At 40.4% G+C, this 18,908-nt stretch overlaps 1 protein-coding gene across 12 annotated transcripts in view; it reads left to right on the forward strand.

Moving 5' to 3' along the window:
* SBF2 (SET binding factor 2) overlaps positions 1–18,908 on the forward strand; it is a 500,875-nt gene that overhangs the window by 284,290 nt on the left and 197,677 nt on the right. For all 12 annotated transcript variants that reach the window (XM_072619459.1, XM_072619460.1, XM_072619461.1 and 9 more), the window contains one exon: positions 16,075–16,279. In XM_072619459.1, coding sequence (XP_072475560.1) covers positions 16,075–16,279 — 205 coding nt within the window. The remainder of the gene's footprint in view (positions 1–16,074; positions 16,280–18,908) is intronic.

Consider the following 18,908-nt stretch of genomic DNA (forward strand, 5'->3'; position numbering starts at 1 on the left):
CATATGAAATGTTCACTTTCATGTCATCTAGATGGCATTTGACTTCTATCATTTTTGTGATATTTATCTGTAACCAAAAAAATTACATAAAATTTTTCTTTCATAGTCATTTACTGTAACTTGAGCTCTGTTGTAGCTCAATAAAGGCTACATTGAAATCCCCAAATCACCCTAAATTTTAAAAAGCACTGTGACCATATTATGCTAGTTGTAGTTGAAAGTCTACACAGTAGTATGAGAATTTTGTATATATCATTTCTAGAGTGTGATCTCTGTGATATGATTATGGAATATCTTCAACCTGGAAGATACTGCTTAACACAGATCCTCCTTTGGGGGAAAGAAGAATGGCAGTCTTCCTTAGAGTGGAGAGCCTTCTCTGTTCTCTCTACTCCCTACAAGTAAATTTCTACCTTGATCCATTTATTCATTAAATATTTGTTGAATACTTGCTTTGTGCAATGCCATGTGGGAAATTTAAAAATATATAAAATATAGACCCTGAACTAAAGGAGTTTACAACTGCAGTTTCCACTTGGGGGAAAATGGAAACAGTCAGTCAGCAGGCAGTTTATTAAGTGTTTACTTTGTGCCTGGGCATTGTGCTAAAAATTGCTGGGGATCTGAAGAAAAACAAACAATATTGGAACAAAAGCCCCTACCTTCACGGTGCTCACATTCTTTTTTTTTCTTTTTCTTTTTTAATATTTATTTATTTATTTAACTTTTCAACATTCATTTCCACAAAATTTTGGGTTCCAAATTTTCTCCCCATTTCTCCCCTCCCCCATCCCAAAATGCCAAGCATTCTAATTGCCCCTATCACCAATCTGCCCTCTCTTCTAACATCTCTCCCTTCCCTTATTCCCATCTTCTCTTTTGTTCTGTAGGGCAAGATAACTTTCTATACCCCAGTATCTGTATTTCTGTTTCCTAGTTGCAAGAACAATACTCAACAGTTGTTCCTAAAACTTTGAGTTCCAGTTTCTCTTCATCCCTCCCTCCCCACTCATTCCCTTTGGGAAGGCAGGCAATTCAATATAGGCCATATCTGTGTAGTTTTGCAAATGACTTCCATAATAGTCATGTTGTGTAAGACTAACTATAATTCCCTCCATCCTATCTGGCCCCCCATTGCTTCTGTTCTCTCTTTTGATCCTGTCCCTCCCCAAGAGTGTTGACTTCAAATTGCTCCCTCCTCCCACTGCCCTCCCTTCCATCATCCCCCCCGACCCTGCTTATCCCCTTCTCCTCCACTTTCCTGTATTGTAAGATAGGTTTTTATACCAAAATGAGTGTGCATTTTATTCCTTTCTTTAGTCAAATGTGATGAGAGTAAGCTTCATGTTTTTTCTCTCACCTCCCCTCTTTTTCCCTCCACTGAAAAGTCTTTTATTTGCCTCTTTTATGAGAGATAACCTGCCCCATTCCATTTCTCCCTTTCTCCTCCCAATATATTTCTCTCTCACCGCTTAATTTCATTTTTTTAAAGATATGATCCCATCCTATTCAATTCACCTTGTGCTCTGTGTGTGTGTGTGTGTGTGTGTGTGTGTGTGTGTGTGTGTGTGTGTAATCCCACCAACTACCCAGATACTGAAAAAAGTTTCAAGAGTTACAAATATTGTCTTTCCATGTAGGAATGTAAGCAGTTCAACTTGAGTAAGTCCCTTATGATTTCTCTTTGCTGTTTACCCTTTCATGCTTCTCTTGATTCTTGTGTTTGAAGGTCAAATTTTCTTTTCTGCTCTGGTCTTTTCATCCAGAATGCTTGAAAGTCCTCTATTTCATTTAAAGACAATTTTTTCCCCTGAAGTATTATACTGAGTTTTGCTGGGTAGGTGATTCTTGGTTTTAATCCTAGTTCCTTTGACTTCTGGAATATCATATTCCACGCCCTTTGATCCCTTAATGTAGAAGCTGCTAGATCTTGTGTTATCCTGATTGTGTTTACACAATACTTGAATTGTTTCTTTCTAGCTGCTTGCAATATTTTCTCCTTGACCTGGGAACTCTGGAATTTGGCCACAATGTTCCTCGGAGTTTCTCTTTTTGGATCTCTTTCAGGAGGGGATCGGTGGATACTTTCAGTATTTATTTTGCCCCCTGGTTCTATAATCTCAGAGCAGTTTTCCTTGATAATTTCATGAAAGATGATGTCTAGGCCCTTTTTTTGATCAAGGCTTTCAGGTAGTCCCATAATTTTTAAATTGTCTTTCCTGAATCTGTTTTCCAGGTCAGTTGTTTTTCCAATGAGATATTTCACATTATCTTCCATTTTTTCATTCTTCTGGTTTTGTTTTGTGATTTCTTGGTTTCTCATAAAGTCATTAGAATGTTCTATTGTAATTTTGAAAGAACTATTTTCTTCAGTGAGCTTTTGAACCTCCTTTTCCATTTGGCTAATTTTGCTTTTTAAAGCATTCTTCTCATTGGCTTTTTGAACCTCTTCTGTCAACTAAGTTAGCCTATTTTTCAAGGTGTTATTTTCTTTTTTTGGGTCTCCTTTAGCAAGGTGTTGACTCGCTTTTCATGCTTTTCTTGCATCTCTCTCATTTCTCTTCCCAATTTTTTCTCCACCTCTCTTACTTGATTTTCAAAATCCTTTTTGAGTTCTTCCATGGCCTGAGCCCATTGAATATTTATTTTGGATGTTTGGGATATACAGAAGCCTTGACTTTTATGTCTTTCCCAGATAGTAAGCATTGTTCTTCCTCATCCGAAAGGATGGGAGAAGATATAAGTTCACCAAGAAAGTAACCTATAATCTTATTTTTTTCCCTTTTTTGGGCATTTTTCCCAACCAGTTAATTGATTTTGGGGTCCTTTGTCAAGAGTAGGTTATACTCTAGGAATCTGTAAGATCTCAGTTCCTCCAAGGTGGCACAATCAAACTTGTACTGGTCTGGATGCAGAGAGGGATTTTTGTGCCCAGAATCTTAGCAGTTACCTCTCCACAGCCACCTGGTCTCCAGTTCCTCCATCAGCACTGGGGGCTGATTTTCAGATAAGCTGGATGGGCAGGGCCCCATTCAGTGTGAGACAAAGACCAACTCCCCCAGGGCCTCCACACAGGGCCTAGGCAAGACTCAGCTCTTTGATGCCCCTAGGGGTTTTTACGCTCTAGTAATGGTCCAGCTGCTGCACCTGCCAATGTGGCTGCCTGCCTATGTGGCCTCTGCGGTGGCTGCCTAAGGCTGGAGCTATGGAGGATCCTTCTCCCTTCCTGCCCAGCTGAATAAACCCCGTCACTGACCTTTGGCACCTGTGGGTTAAGGGATCTTTGAACCTGCTGCTGCTGGGACTGGGGATTCTGTGACTGGAGATTCCACCCCCAAGGGCTATTCGCAAGCCCCACGGTTGGGGCGCTCCGCTGCACAACCAATGTTTCCTGTGGGCCTTTCAGGTCACCCTGGGCTGGAAATCTCCTTCACTCTGTTGTTCTCCACTTCTGCTGCTCCAAAATTTGTTGAGAGTCCCTCTCTACAGGTATTTTATGGGCTGTGTGGGGAGACCCTGCATATGTGTATCTTTCTACTCCACCATCTTGGCTCTGCCCCCCCACAGTGCTCACATTCTAAAGGAGAAGACAACATGTCAATAACTGCGTTATTCACTGAGGCAGGTAGGTGGCACTGTGTGTGGAATATGGGTTCTCCAGGCAGGAAGACCAGAGTTCAGGGAGGGAAGGATAATAGCACCTGTAAAGGGCTAACTTAGCACAGTACCTAACATATAGTAGGTGCTTAATAAGTGATTATTTTCTTCCTTTCTTCAGCTAGCTGCATACAGGATATACAAGGTATTCCAAAAATCTCAGTGTAGTTCTATGCTAGTAAAGCTATGTATAGTGGGTAATAGAGAGACACCAGAAGTTTTTGAGTAGAAGTGACACAATCAGATCTGGAGCATTGTTGATTTTAAGGAAGATTTCTCTTGCAGCTGTGTTAAGGATGAATGATATGGGGAGAGACTTGAGGCTATTACAGGAACCTGGGTATTAAATGGTGAAATGCAATAACATCAGAATCAAGAGAGAGGAATTGGAGTCAAGAAATGCAGTGGAGGTTCCATTTCAAGCTATTAATGCTTCAAGCGCCACTAAGATTTTGTGGATACTCTGTATACAGTGTAGATTATTAAATAATAAAGTTAATTTTGACAAGCATACCAGGACATCTCAATGGTTGCAATCTCCCCTACAAAAAAGTCCTTACAGGAGAATATATATTTATTTCACCACAGCTTCTATTATTCAGGCTTCCTTCTGGGGGAATGGCTTTTAGAGCCAATTTACTAGATACATATGAGAGAGAGTTTTGTTGCTTTGGAGTCATGTGTGATGACAATCAAAATAGGATCTTTTGCTGTTTTTGTTTTAGTATAATCAAGTGCCTCTGATTGAATGTTGCCTTTATCAATCAAGAGTATTTACCAGGAGTAAAGTACAGAAAGGAGAGTTTCTTTAACTAGAAACAGTGTATATATTTGTTTTGTTAATTATTTTAATATGATTAGAGATCTTTCCCACCCATTGCTGGGCCTGCTTATTGTGGGAAGCTTGATTAAGGGAAGTAGTTTTGTTGGAGTCCCAAGTACCTTTTGTTTTTTCTATGGAGGGTCCAAGTCAAAGGATTATGATGCCCTTTGGCTCTAAAAAAGGTTTTACTCTTTGAGGCTTACTTTTTGCAAGGTTTGAGTGGCAGGTGAGCACTCTGGGAAGCCACTAAGAACCCCCACACACACCCCCACACCCCCACTCCCTCCCCACACGCACATGGCTTCTAGAACCCAGATGTTGTGCTTTCTTCTCTGGTAGCTATGGCCAGACAGTTGGGGTTCAGTTGTCTGTTGAATTCAGGCAAAGGAAGCCATCTGTCTGTTGATCTTTTCATTTCTCTGCATTTTCTTTGAAATTCAGAGTGGCGACTCCCCTGAACTAAATGAATGATATATGTGCTTGGTTAAAGGAATGGTACATGTGCTTGATTAAAGTGATTGTTAACCCCTCAAAAGTTGCTTTTCCTTTTATGAATGCAGATCTAAGAATCTGTGATAGCAGGCCCCCCATGTATGTTGGGATGCTTACTGATACATTATGCCACCTTTTTTAAACAAATCCAACTTAATTATCCACCTTCTTCATCACACATAGTTCCAAATAACATTTCCTGTTTCCACAAATCAAATCATCCCATCAAAGGATGGGATTTTGTCACCATCAAAATGTTTGTTTTGTTTTATTTAAGATTCTGAAGGATACTTCTAAAAAGAAATTCCTAAATGCTTTGAGCAAAGGCAGCTCTTTGGGATGTATGACTTCTGGTATATTTGTTAAAAGGCTAATCTTGTTATTTTATGGATATCTTTCACTTTTATTTAAAGACGTGTTAAATTGAAGAAAAATATGTAAATTGAAGAAAAATATATACGTATACATATGTGTGTATAATGTATATGCACATATATATGTATATACACATATGAAAGATGGATTTTCAATCAGAGGATTATAGATCAGAGAATCATAGTAAAGATTTTGAACTGGAAGAGGCCTTAAAAGTTTACATTTTGTCTCCCCTACCAGATTGTAAACTCTTTGAGGACAAGGACTGTCTTTTGTTTCTTTTTTGTATCCCTAGAGACACTTAATAAATGTTTATTGAATTGAATTGAATATCCACCGGCCTCATTTTATAGATGCCCAGGGCCCCACAGGTAATAAGTATTGGAGCTGGAATTTGAGCCCAGGTGCCCTTAGAACACATCTGACACCATTTCCTTTGTACTATGCAATACCTAAAGATTAGAGGGCCTGAGTTCAAATTGGAAATTAAACTTAATAAATATTTATTAAGTGCCTACTATGCTAGGTTTTAGAGATACAAAGACAAAAGCAAATCAGTCCCTGTCTTCAAGGAGATTTTACTCTATTGAGGAGGCAAGGGAATTTTATTTATAAAATTCATGCAAAGTATCCAGAGTATCCAGAAAGGCCTCATCGTGTTGGGAGTACCTGTGCCATAAAGTAAGTTAGGGATTTTGTTTGGTGGGGGTGAGAAGGGTGTGCACTGTGCTTGTCAAAGGCACAGAGGCAAGAAATGAGATGTCATGTAGGAGGATCCACAAGTAGCAAGCCACCTTGGCTAGAGCAGTGCCAGAAGTGTAGTCCTATCAAATAAGAGTAGAAAGGAGAATGGGAGGCAAAGAGAGATGGGTCAGGGCAGTGAGTTAAAAGCCAGGCTGTTCCCAGAGGTAGGAAAGTGGTGACAGTTTTTTGAGTAGGGTGATAACATAGTCCAGTCTATGTTTTAGGAATGTCATATTTAGTGCTGTACAGAAAAGGAAGTGTAGAAGGAAGGTCCTGGAGACAGAGTGACCAATTAAAAAGTTTTATCTGCAGTCCAGAGGAGAGATGACGAGGTTATGTTAGTGGATAGAAGGGGAGAGAGACAAGATATGGAGATGTGGAATGAACAGGTTTTGGCAATTGGTTGGATTGAGAGAGCATTGTGAGGCAAAGATGATTCCAAGGTTGCAAATTTAGTTCCTGAAAGTATGTTGGTGACAACAGTAGAAATATGGAAGTTTAGAGGAGATAAGGTTTGAGGAAAATAAGTTGTTTTGAATGTGGTGAATTTGAACAAAACATGCAGTTATGTCCTTTCCTGTGGGGGGGGAGGGGGTTATACCAAGTTAGCTCCCTCCCCAGCATGTCTTACTTGAGTGCTAATGCCATTTGGTATTAAGAACATCACTTCCTGGTACTGAGAGGTAGAGCAGTGACTCCCTGGAGCTTTGGGGAAGCAAGGAGGTCCCCAGACCTGGCTGCAGGGTTTATTAATGGGGTGAGCAGTAGAAAGCATCAGGAATTCCTTGCTGTTCTATGTTGATCTGTTCTTTGTTGCAGTTTCAAGGCTGATGTCATTTTAGTTCCATAACTATACACCTCTTCCACCTACACAAAACTGGTTCAGCTTTAGAATTGTGGTAACTAGGCAAGAGATGGTAAGATACCTACAGTAGGGACAGTCTACATCTACACATCTGCATTTGAGTATAGGTTTAAAGTTCTTATCATGTGGCCTTTACTAATTATATTACTACAGGAGTCCTCCATGGGGAGAGTGGGATTTACCAGTCAATATGGAAGCCTTGCCTAGTAGGTCCCCATTCTCAATATGACTTACCATCAGCAGATACATGCACATTTATGCACATATAGCTAAGGAGTATAGTGGATACAACCCCTTGACTTGGACTCAATCTCTCTCAGCCTCAGTTTTCTCCATCTGTTTAAAAAAATGAAATTAATAGCCCAAGGTTATTTTGAGGATCAAATAAGATAATTATGTAAAGCACTTTGTAAACCTCAAATCTGTTGTCGTTATAATAAGGCTTCATGGAAATGGAGATAATGTATCTCTTCACAAAAGGTTGGGTATTGTTTTATTACTTCATACAGAGATGTAGGTAGTTTGTGGTAAGGCAAGTGCTATCCCAGGTGAGACTATCAAACAGCAGTTCTGAGGGATGTGACAATCGTAACAGCTCCAGATAGCCCCTATCAACTCCAGTGACCTTTTCTTAGCCTTTGCCCTCCTGAACCTCTGTAGCTTATGACACCTAAAGTCACACCTTGCTAGGTCCTCCCTCTTTCCTTGACTTTATTGCCTTGAACAATTTCCTTCTGGCTTTGACTTTCTTCTGGTTCTTTTTCCTCCTCCCAGCCACTTAAGGGAATCTAGCCCCTGCTCAGCCTTTACCTCTCCTTACCTTCTCATGGATGTCTTCTTAAGGGCCTCCTTGCACTTTAATTATGTCCTTTGCCAGGTGACCCTCTGATCTGTGCTGCTGGCCCTGACCCAGGCCCTCTAATCTTTAGGTAAAGCATGGTACAAAGGAAACGGTGCTACATGTGTAGTAACTAGAGTTCTCAGCTCTCTTGATGAAACACATTTCAAACTCAGTCTATGTAAAAAATTCATGATTTTCCTTTCAGAATCAGTGCTTCCCTTCTTGATTTCCATTTATGGCAATCCCATTTTCTTTGTCTCAGCATCTTTTTACCAGAGCCCAGTGCCTTCTTTTATATTCCATTTGTTTTGCCTCTACTCTCTGCTTACAGTTGAGGAGCACGCTATTGCCAGATTAATTTATAATGTATTGCTTACATTATGCCACTCAAAATCCTTCCATAGCTTCATACTACCAAAAGATGAAGCAAAACTCCTTTGGGATTCAAGGATCTCAGCAGATTTAACTTTTTAGCTTTATTTTCAACTGTTTTTCCATGTCACCACCACCATCATCATAAATAACATTGATATAACACCTTGAAGTTCGCAAAGCACTTTACGTATGTTTTCTGATTTGATCCTCACAACAACCCTGGGAGGAAGGTACTGTTATTATTATTACTATTTTACAGATGGTAAAACTGAGTCAAAGAAAGGTTCAATAACTTGCCCAAGATTATACAACCAGTAAGTGTATGAAGAAGTATTTGAACTTTGCCACTTCTACATGAACCATCCATTGCTCACAAACCAATCTACTCACTCTCCTCTGAAAAAGCTTTACATTAGTTTGGTTCACACCTTCACTCACAGCTGCCTGGATTGTCTTCCCTTTCTCAACCCTCTCAGTCTTCCTTCTCCTCAGGTCCCATGTCCATGACATACGTCTTTTTGTTGTGTAATTGCACGAGTATAACATGGGGGAGATTTAGGGAGAAACAAGTTCCTGTTCATAAAAAGTCTTAGGGACAGTTTTGATTGACTTCAAGCTCAACGTGAATCATCGTTGTGAAGGACTAGGCCCAGTTAAGCTAATGTTGTCTAAGTACATACTTGCTCCAATGATCTGTGATTTCATCAAAGTGGGTTCCTTGCCTTACGTAACTCATAGGTTTCTATGGTTGAAAAAAATGTCTTATGAAATAAGTTGGCTTATGACTAACCTTCCAGTAAGAAACCTCTCTGAACTTAGCTAGTTTCATCCTTCCATGGCAGCCATATAATCTATGATCAGACCCATCATTGAAGAGTTACAGCTTTGTACTACCTGCTAAATATTGCAGACCACTGGTGTGACCTTTGGGAACCCAAGTTCACATTCACACAGTGATGAAACATTAGGGTAGTAGAACTTGGAAATGGAATGAATGAATTAGACTGAATGAACTAGGAGTAGAAGAATGGTATCCAGAATAAGGAAATAATAAAGGAAGTTTGGTATTTTAGAAAGAATCCGGGATTGAGATTCAAGAGATCTTGTCTTTGAGCCCCAGGACCACAGGCAAGTCCTTTCACTTTTCTGAGGACCAGCTGTGAGGTAGTGAAAGGGATATTCATTTGAAATCAGAGGACTTATGTTCAGATCTTGACTCTGTTACTTATTAACTGTGGTCTTGGGCAAATCATTTCATTTTCTGAGCCTCAGTTACTTTGGACAGTGGAAGACTTGGAAGAGATGATTTCCAAAGTGCCTATCAACTCTAAATATGGTGGTCCTGTGATATAGCTTTGGCTTCCTCAAATGAGGGGCTAATAATTGTCTATCTCACAAGACTGTTGTAAGGAAACTCTACAGCAAAATATATTATTCAAGTTTCTATCATACGCTGTACTATTGCAATTATACCTAGAATATTATGTTTAGTTCTGGTTGCCACAGTTTAAGGGCAAACTGGAAGATAAAGATGAACATAATAGCAAAGAGACTTAAAATCCTGTTTTATGAATATAGTGTCCTCTCTGGGGAGAAAGAAAGCTGCCCACATTGTGCCCAGTAGGTAAAACCTCAGTGTTCTCTGTTGGAGAGTGCATTGTCACCCACACTAGTAAGCCTTGGAGGGCTTAACTGCATTAGAGGCTGGTAGGTTCAAAGGTTACTCTAGTTACAAACTCCTAACACACACACACACACACACACACACACACACACACACACACACTCTCACACTCTCACTCACATGCATATATGTACATATACACATGTGTATATGTGCATATACATGTATATGTGCATATATATGTATACACACATGTGTGTGTATAATCTACTGTTCCAGGCACTGTATTAAGCACTTTACAAATAATATCTTATTTGAGTCTCACAATGACCCTGTGAGGGAGGTGCTATATTATTCCCATTTTACAGTTGGAGAAACTGAGACAAACAGCTAAAATGATTTGCTCAGAGTCACACAACCAGTGTCTGAGGCTGGATTTGAATTCAGGTCTTCCTGATTCCAGGCCCAGCTCTCCACCCACTGTACTGCCTCGAACAAAGCAAATGCGTTTATTAAGATGGCTCAGTGTGAAAAACAGCCACCAAAATGCTGGTGGGACGAGCTGTGCGAATTTGGAGCGCCCTTCCCCAAGGGCACATCTGCATGGCTGTGTCTGAGGCGTGTGCCAGGCAGGCCGAACCACCACCATTACCTTTACCACCACTTCAGGGGTCTCTGAGCCCCAGAGCCCTGAGAATATCGCTGCCCCGTGTAGCTGTCATCCAGGGCAGCTGGAATCTTCATCTCCCCATCTGATTCCTAAAGAGGCTCCAGAAAGACAGTAACACAGTGCTAGGCACTGTGCTTATCACTTCAGATACAAAGTAAAACAAAAGAAAATCAGTCTCTGCTGCAAGGGGCTCACAATCTAATGGTGAAGACAACCTGCAGACAATTAGGTACAACCAAGATGCGATTTCAGAGTCAAGGCACTGCTTTTAAGGAATACTGGAAAAGGCTTCCTGGAGAATATTGGACTTTAGCTGAGACTTGAAGGAAGCCTAGGATAGAGTCCTAGGCATGAAGGGCAGCCAGTGAAAATACTGAGTCCAGAAATGGCGTGTCATGTTTGAGGAGCAGTCGGATCCAAGGTCACTGGATCTCTGAGTAGGTGGGGCCTTTTCTGGCTACTCCTGAATGCAATGATCTCTCCATAGTGCATATGTTCTGTTTCATTCACTTGGCATTTACTACCTGCTTCCTTAAATAATTGTCATTCCTGTGTACATGCTGTCAGTTTGAGAGAGCAGACTGTCTTCTATATCTTGGTATCTACATACACAGCGCCTGGCCCAAGATCTTCAGAGTATTCAGTAAATATTTAGTAAACAAAAGCTATGTCCCCTGGTTACCAGTTCGGTGCCATGTGCTTGGTGTTGAGCTGGTATCAAAACAGCCCCCATGGACCTATTAGAATTGTGCAAATCTCCTCTTTTCCTGCCTGTGCTGTTCAGTCACATCCACCCAACCTTGTGACAGATGTGAAAGATGATGTGAATTCTGTGAATCACTCAGAGGCATGGCAGTAGCCTTCTTAGAAGCAGATCAGGCCCCTTATGACCCTAGCGCCTAAAACAACTTTTCTTATATCCTGGAAGGGAATGTGCCCCCATGCCTCTTATTGAGGGATGAAGCTCAGAGGTGTTTTGGTGAGGGAGGAAAATTGCCCAAGTTGTACCCAGTAGATGAAACCCCAAATATTCTCTCTTTCACCCTCACCAATAGGCTTTGGAGTCCTCTGGGAGTTCACCTGCATTAGGTCTCCCCTAATTTGTTACTTTACAAAATTCTCTTCTCTAAGGAGCTTGGTAGCTTCTAGCTGATGCACATCATATTATACAGCCCCTCATGTAGGGCAAGGGTTAGTGTCTGATATATTGACTACACTGGTTCTTATTGTCATAGCTATTAATGTGTTTGCCTCTTGTGAATTTCCACTTGTGTTTTTTTGGTTGGAGTTTTTTGTTTTGGTTTGTTTTTTTTGTATTTTCCTCATCTTCAGCCTTATTTTCCATAGGCCTGAAGACATATTCTCATTTAGTCTGCCTCCCCAAATCCATCTGTTTGCTTACTTCCAAATAAATGTCTTTCATGACTGGGGAGTGGGGTAGGAGGGATGTCTCCTGCCTATGTCTCCTCCCTATCTCACTGCCTTGTTCTCAGGGCTACTAGACATTCCTCCTGGAGTACACTTAGCAAGTTATAAGCCTTTGTGACAGGTCAGGATTATGACTGAAAGAAGAAAGATTTGGGACTGCAGCTTTCTCAGGCAATTCAGTCTGGTCCTTTTGGAGGATTTTTTGCCAGATTCTCTCAAGCTGTCTAAACTTTTCTTTTGTCTTTTCTTTGTATTAGAATTCCTTACTGAATCAAGGGAGAAATTAATTTCCCTACTCTTCAGTGGAAGAAAATATTTTTCCTTAATGAAAAATAAAAATCAGCCTACATTTGTAGGCTAATGATAATACCACCACCATGCATTTATATAGATTTTCCAGTTGGTTTAGAAGGGTTTTCACATTCATTATCTCATTTGAGATTTGTAATCTGTGAAGACAACTTGGTTCAGTCAGTCAACAAGCATCTATTAAGCACTTACTATATGCCAGGCATGTGCTAAGTGCTTGGAATTACCACTGTAAGTAAAATGAAAGATGGTCCCTGCCTGTAAGGAGCTTACATTCTAATGAGGGAAAATCCCACCTAAAAGGGAGGGAGGGAGGGAGGGAACAGAGCCAAAAGATGAAGAAAGAATGGCCTGGCCCACCCCAAAATGGAGGCCATGGAAGGAGCTCAGCAACGGAACAAAGGAAGTCTGGGAGAGAGTTGAAGGCACTTGATGCATGCAGGTGGGAAGTCAGGTGGAGACTCAGGAGAGCCCAAAGAGGAAAGAGCACCAGACTGCAAATCAGAGGACCTGAGTGTGAATCCTGGTCCTCACACTCACTAGTGCAGTGACGCTGACATGGCCCATAACCTCCTAGGTCTCAGTTTCCTTATTTGTAAAATGATAGCATTATACTAAACAGTTTCTTATGTCTCTGTTCTCTGATCCTTGTAATATAAAAAGTCAGTTAAAATTCCTTTTAGTTGTATGAAGACTGTTAAATATCAGAAAACCGAGACCATTCAGAGACTTTCACTGTCCCAGTGGATGATTAGATCATAATTTCTGAACCTCCTTTGTAGAACAATGTCATTTGTTCTGTGAATCTGTGTGACCTATGTGAAGGGGTCCTCTCATTTAGCCACAAAAGTTGTCATTTGTTCTTCTGCCCAGTAGAGGGCAGCAGTACAAGGGCTATGACATCACAAGAGCATCAATTTGAAAAGTCTTATTTTTAATTTCCTAAGCTCAAATGAATGAATCATGACCAAGCAGAATTCATCTCTAGACTTCATTCAAGTAAAGCTTGCCTAGATACCTGCAAATTCAGCCTAACTTCTAAAGGAATGCAACTCTAGCGTCAGAGGACCAGGTTCAAATCTTACCACCCACACTTAACTTGTATGACTTTAGATGAGTCATTGAACTTCTTTGAGCCTCTGTTCCTCATCTGTGTCATTGATGAAGTTGTACTAAATAGCCTCTGAGGGCCCTTCTAGATCTCTGGGTCTATAATTCTATGATCCCATGACCAGGTTTTATGTTGACTAGAATGTACCTTTACCTTGGCCATTTAGGGCTATGGGAGGCCAGGCCTAGCAGCAAGAGCGCTAACTGGCCAGGGAGTCAGACCACTGTTTACTTCCTGTGAGATTTTAGTTAAGGCCTTTTAGCTCTCTTGTGGACAGGCTCTGAATTCAGGGAAATCCTGTAGTAGAGTAGGTAAGAAAGGTCATTCAGCACACTGTATTCAGTTTTGAATTGTGTTTTCTGAACTGTATTTTCAGAATGTTTGTGGGTAACTCAGTACTTGGATAGCCGGCCTGTGCTTCTCAGAATCTCGTTCCCCAGCTTGTCAAATTACCCCTCTAACCCAACACAATCTGCCCTTCCTCCAGACTTTCTTATTTCCCATTATCCTCCTGGTGTTCAGGGCCTCCAAAGTCACAGTTGTCCTTAACTCATCGTTCCGTGTCCCCTCCCAGTTATGAAAGCCCTAGAACATAGTCTTAGTTTCTTGTCAGTGGTAACCATTTTTATTTGTTGCTTGGGCCCCAATTTAATCTGGTGCCAAGTCATCTTGAGTCTTTCTGTACAATATCTCTAGCATCCTCATCACTAACACTCTAATTCAGATCGTCTTTATCTCTCATCTGAATCACCATTGTAGCTCTTCTCAGGGCCTTCTCTCCTGCAATTTCCTGCTTTCCTAAAGCCCAGCCTTGATCACATTGTTCCCTAGTTTAAAATCTTTTTGCTGACTCCCTATTACCTATTGAGTAAAATACAAACTCCTTATTCTGGTACTGAAGGCCACTCCACAATCTAATCTGAGTCTGCCTTTCTAGCCTCGTTATATCCTAATGTGCTCTGTGTTCCCTTGTCTCATTGTAGTTTTTTCTCACTCCTTGCCTTTCCATATATCGTCATCTTGATGTCATGATCCTCTTCTAGAATGAAGGACAAACATAACCATTCTCTCCCATGTACTGGTGATCCAGAAGCAAAAATAATCCCGGCCCCCAAGGAGTTTCCATTCTATAGGGAAGATATAATTTGTGCACTCAAGTCACTCAGCTTGCATTTATTAAGTAACTACTTTGTAGCAGGCACTGTGCTAAATACCAGTGATACCAGGAAAGGCAAGAAGCTCGGTCGAACAGATAATAATAGCTAGCATTTTTATGGTGCTTTAAGGTTGGCAAAGCACTTCATATTATCTCATTGTAGATGCTATTATTATCTCCATTTTGGGGAGGGTAACAGAGGTTGACCTGCCCAGGGACGTGCAACTAGTAAATGTCTAAGGCAGGATTTGAATGCAGGTCTTCCTGACCCAATGTCCATGTAAGTAAATAGAAGGCAATACAAAGTAGTTTATGAAGGAAGGAATGCTCACAGCTGAGTGGATGAGAAAAGGCCTAGTTGAGAAGGCAGCACAGGAGCTGCACTTTGAGTGAGAGAAGCGAGGCTAGGACAGGAAAATGATGAGTTGAATGCATGACAGGCACAGTATCACTTGTACAAAGGCAGAAGGTGATGTAGGATCAGGAGGGCCACTTTGCCTGGAGTGAAGGCATGAAGGAAGTTGGGAGCCAGACTGTAGAGCCAGGCTGAATTGTTTATACCTTGTCATTTGGGTAATACAATCATTAACACCATTAGTAGGGTAACGATTTATTCAGTTCTGTGTTTGGGGAATATCACTTCGGTAGTTGTACAGAAAATGAGTTGGAAAGGGAAGAAACCTGAGGCAAGGAGACTAGTTTTGGAGGTTATTGTGGTGGTTGAGGAGATAGATCATGAGGGCCTAGACTGAGTATAGGCCATGGAAATAATGAGAAGGGGCAGGTGTGAGATGGGGCACTGTAGGAAAGGCAAGAAGTAATCACCATTCCAAGGTTGTGAACCTAAGTGTCTGGAACAATGATGGGATGACTCTCAGAAGTACTAAAGGAAATTCAAAGGGAGTGGTGGGTTTGAGTAAAAATGTAATAGATTCCATTTCAGTCATGTCCAGTTTAGTAAGTATTTACTCTTTGTACCAGATACTAAGCACTGAGATACAGAGAAAAGAAAATACATAGTCCCTGCCCTTCAGGAGCTCCTGTTCTAACAGGGAGACAACATGCAAACAACTCCGTACACAATAGATACAGAGTAGAGGGAAAGGCCTGACATTGAATCTGAACTGAGTCTTGAAGAAAGCCAGGGAAGCTAGGAACCAGAAGCAAGGAGGGAGAGCCTTCTAGACAGTGGAAAGGCACAGTCAGACGTTGAAGCAAATATTGTTGGCTTCATTATATTCAATTTAACTTTATGTTTGTAGAGTGCTATAAATGTGAGTTGCTATTATAAACTGCTAAATTGAATTCAACAATCAAGTAAACAGTATTTATCATCTTATTATTCACTGTTTATAGAAAACAGTGATGAGACACAGTAGGGTATACAAAGGATAAAGACATAGACCATGCCTTGAAGGATGAATGAATGAAAGAATGAAGATTTATGTCATGAAAAATTACTCCAAAAGAAATTGTTGGACTTGTAGCCCGTAGGATAATCTTTTTTTTCTCCCTGAGCTTCATTTTCTCTTTCAACCTGTTCCCTAAATTGTTGTTACATTCGATGAACTGACACAATTTTCCTTAAATTCACTCTTTTGCAGGAAAATCCAAATCCTCACATGGCATTCCAGAAAGTTCCACGCCCCACAGAAGGTTCACACTTGCGAGTTCACATACTTCCTTTCCCGAAGATTAATGAGGCCAGGGTTCAGGAGCTGATACAGGAAGGTCTTTTGAAGAACCAGCTTGCGCCTCCTACTTCTCGAGTGGAGAAGAAATGTGTTGTGCCGGCAGGCCCACCTGTGGGTATGTGTGTTGGGCTACTTTTGGCTGTTGCTTATGTTGTCATGTTTGTTGACTAGGGATCTTTATAAGAATTCAAAACTCTAATTCACTACTGTGTATGCTTTTGAGAGTTAAGAAAGGCCAATTTTGGAATTTTTAGTCAATTGCATTTTTTAATAGATTTGTTATGTAATTATGGTTAGTTTGATTCTTTTTTTATAACTGCCTTGGGGCAGGTAAAGGGGAAATTTGTTCCCAGTTGAATTTAGTTGGACAGTAGCCTTCATTTATTTCCTTTTTTGTAATCTTCTTCTCTTCAGAATCCTCATTTGCTTCATCAGCATAATTTAGGCCAAATTCTTTCCTCAGATTCATGTGGAAGGTCCCACTGGACTCAGTGGGAACTGCACGTGTGCATCCAAGAATCTAGCCCCAGCAGCCCTTCCTGTAAGGCGAAAATAAAAGTTGGCAAAGCCTGTATCCTACTTGCTATTCCATTACACATGAAAAATTGAAAATGCTTCATTGTACACAATTGGTATTTCATAGACTCGTAGAATTGCCTGTACCACCTGAAACAGATTTTAATCTTTAAAGATTTAGAGGCTAATTAGTTTTAATCTGCTCACTGAGAGTTTCAAAGGAGGAAAAAAATCCCTAACAATGAAAATGAATGAAACTGAAATCCTGGTATAGTGGAAGAACCCTGGATTAGGGATTGAGAAGAAACAGATGTAGTCCTTACCTCATCCCTGGTGACACTGACATGACTTGTTCTTCATGAATCCATGCTGGCTCCTAATGATCGGCACTTCCCTTTGGAAGTGCTCACAAACTATCCCTTTAATCATGTGTTAGGAATTTTTTTCAGGAATTTCAAAAAAGCTCACTAGACCATGTATGCCTCATTTTAAAAACTCTAAGATTTGTTAATTTCTGACTCTTCCGTACCTCTTTCAAGCTCCATAATTTTTCAGAGGTCATTGACAGCATCTCAGCAACTGTATCAACAGCTTATTTTTGGTAACTTGGGGTATATTTTCTGTGGATCCATTTCCTCTTTTATCTGGGGTTTCAATTCCTTGTTTACTATTTTTTTTCTACATGTACTGCCAGTCTGAAGATCTTTTCCCTAAAAAAAAACCAGGAGGATTCATGGAAGATGGCCGAGTAGGTCAGAAAATTCCAAGCTTTCCAGATTTCCCCCCACTAATGACATAAAATAGCACCTCAGGGCTAACATAGAATGATAAAAATAAATAAGAGTAGGGACAGAACAGTGGTCCTCCTGGGAATTGGAAAAGATTTGAAGAAAAATTCTAGGATGAGGTCTGATCCCGGTGAAGAATAAACACTCCAGGCTAGTTCCAGTTAAATAGTAAGCAGACAGCCGTAAGGTTAGCTGGATTGGGAGGCTGCCTCTTCCTGAGCCACAGGAATTTTACCCTGGGGACAATGAGGGGAATTGGGCATTTGAGCCAGGGAATATTGAGGGAACCTCTACTGACAAGGAATGCCAGACCCAACTGTGCTATGGTGATGTGGCCCAAGAAGGAACCAGCACTTGCCCAGTAAGTGCAGAAGCGGTGGGACAGTGATGCTGCTGGCTCTGGGCACTTACTGGAGGCTGGAGGTCTTGGTTTCAGTTCTAGATCAGAGGGGAGAATTGAAGAAGGACCTGTGGCCAGAGGCACCATTCTCATACCCCACTGCTAGAAATAAGCTGCTACAAATGAAAAAAGACCAGGGTTCATCTTCAGAGGAGGACACTAAAGCAAAGAAACCCTTTTCTAATGCAAAAATTCTAATGCAAAAAGTAATGTCAAATGGTCACCTGCCCAAAAAGAATTCGTAGAAGAACTTAACAAAGACTTTAAAAATCAAATGAGAGATTGAGGAAAAAATGGAAAAATAAGTAAGAATGATCCAAGAAAAACAAGAAGATTCTGAAAAGAAAGTCAGCCAATTAGAAAAGGAGATCCAGAATCTTAAGGAAGAAAATGACTCCTTGAAAATCAGAATTGGGCAAAAAGGAAGCCACCAAAGTCATAAGAGACCAAGAAATAATAAAATGTAAAGAATGAAAAAAATAGAAGAGAATGTGAAACATCTCATAAGAAAAACAACTAATCTAAATAATAGATCAAGAGGAGGAAACAAGAATAATCAGATTACCTGAAAGCTATGATCAAAAAAGCAATCTTGATACAATAACACAAGAAGAAATTAAAGAAAATTGTTCTGAAACATTAGAACAAGAGGAAAAGGTAGAAATGGAAAAAATCCAGTCATCACCTGAAAGAGATCCTACAAGAAAAACCCACAGGGATATTATAGTGAAATCCTCAGACCCCCAGCTTGAGGATAAAATTTTATGAGCAACAAGAAAAAAAAACAATTTACATATGACAGTGCCATAATTACTGTCACAAAAGACCACAGTTCTTAGAACACTATACGTCAGAGAGAAAAAGAACTGGGCTTATGGCTAAAAATATCATATCCAGCAAAGCTAAGTATAATCCTGAATGAAAAAAAATGGACATTTAATGAATTGTCAGACTTTCAGAAATTTGTTTAAAAAAAAAAACTGAACTTAGTAGAAGATTTGACATACAAGAGTCAAGAGAAATATGCTTGGTTGATTGTT

Source organism: Notamacropus eugenii, chromosome 6 (assembly GCF_028372415.1).
Source record: "Notamacropus eugenii isolate mMacEug1 chromosome 6, mMacEug1.pri_v2, whole genome shotgun sequence".
Lineage (NCBI taxonomy): Eukaryota > Metazoa > Chordata > Mammalia > Diprotodontia > Macropodidae > Notamacropus > Notamacropus eugenii.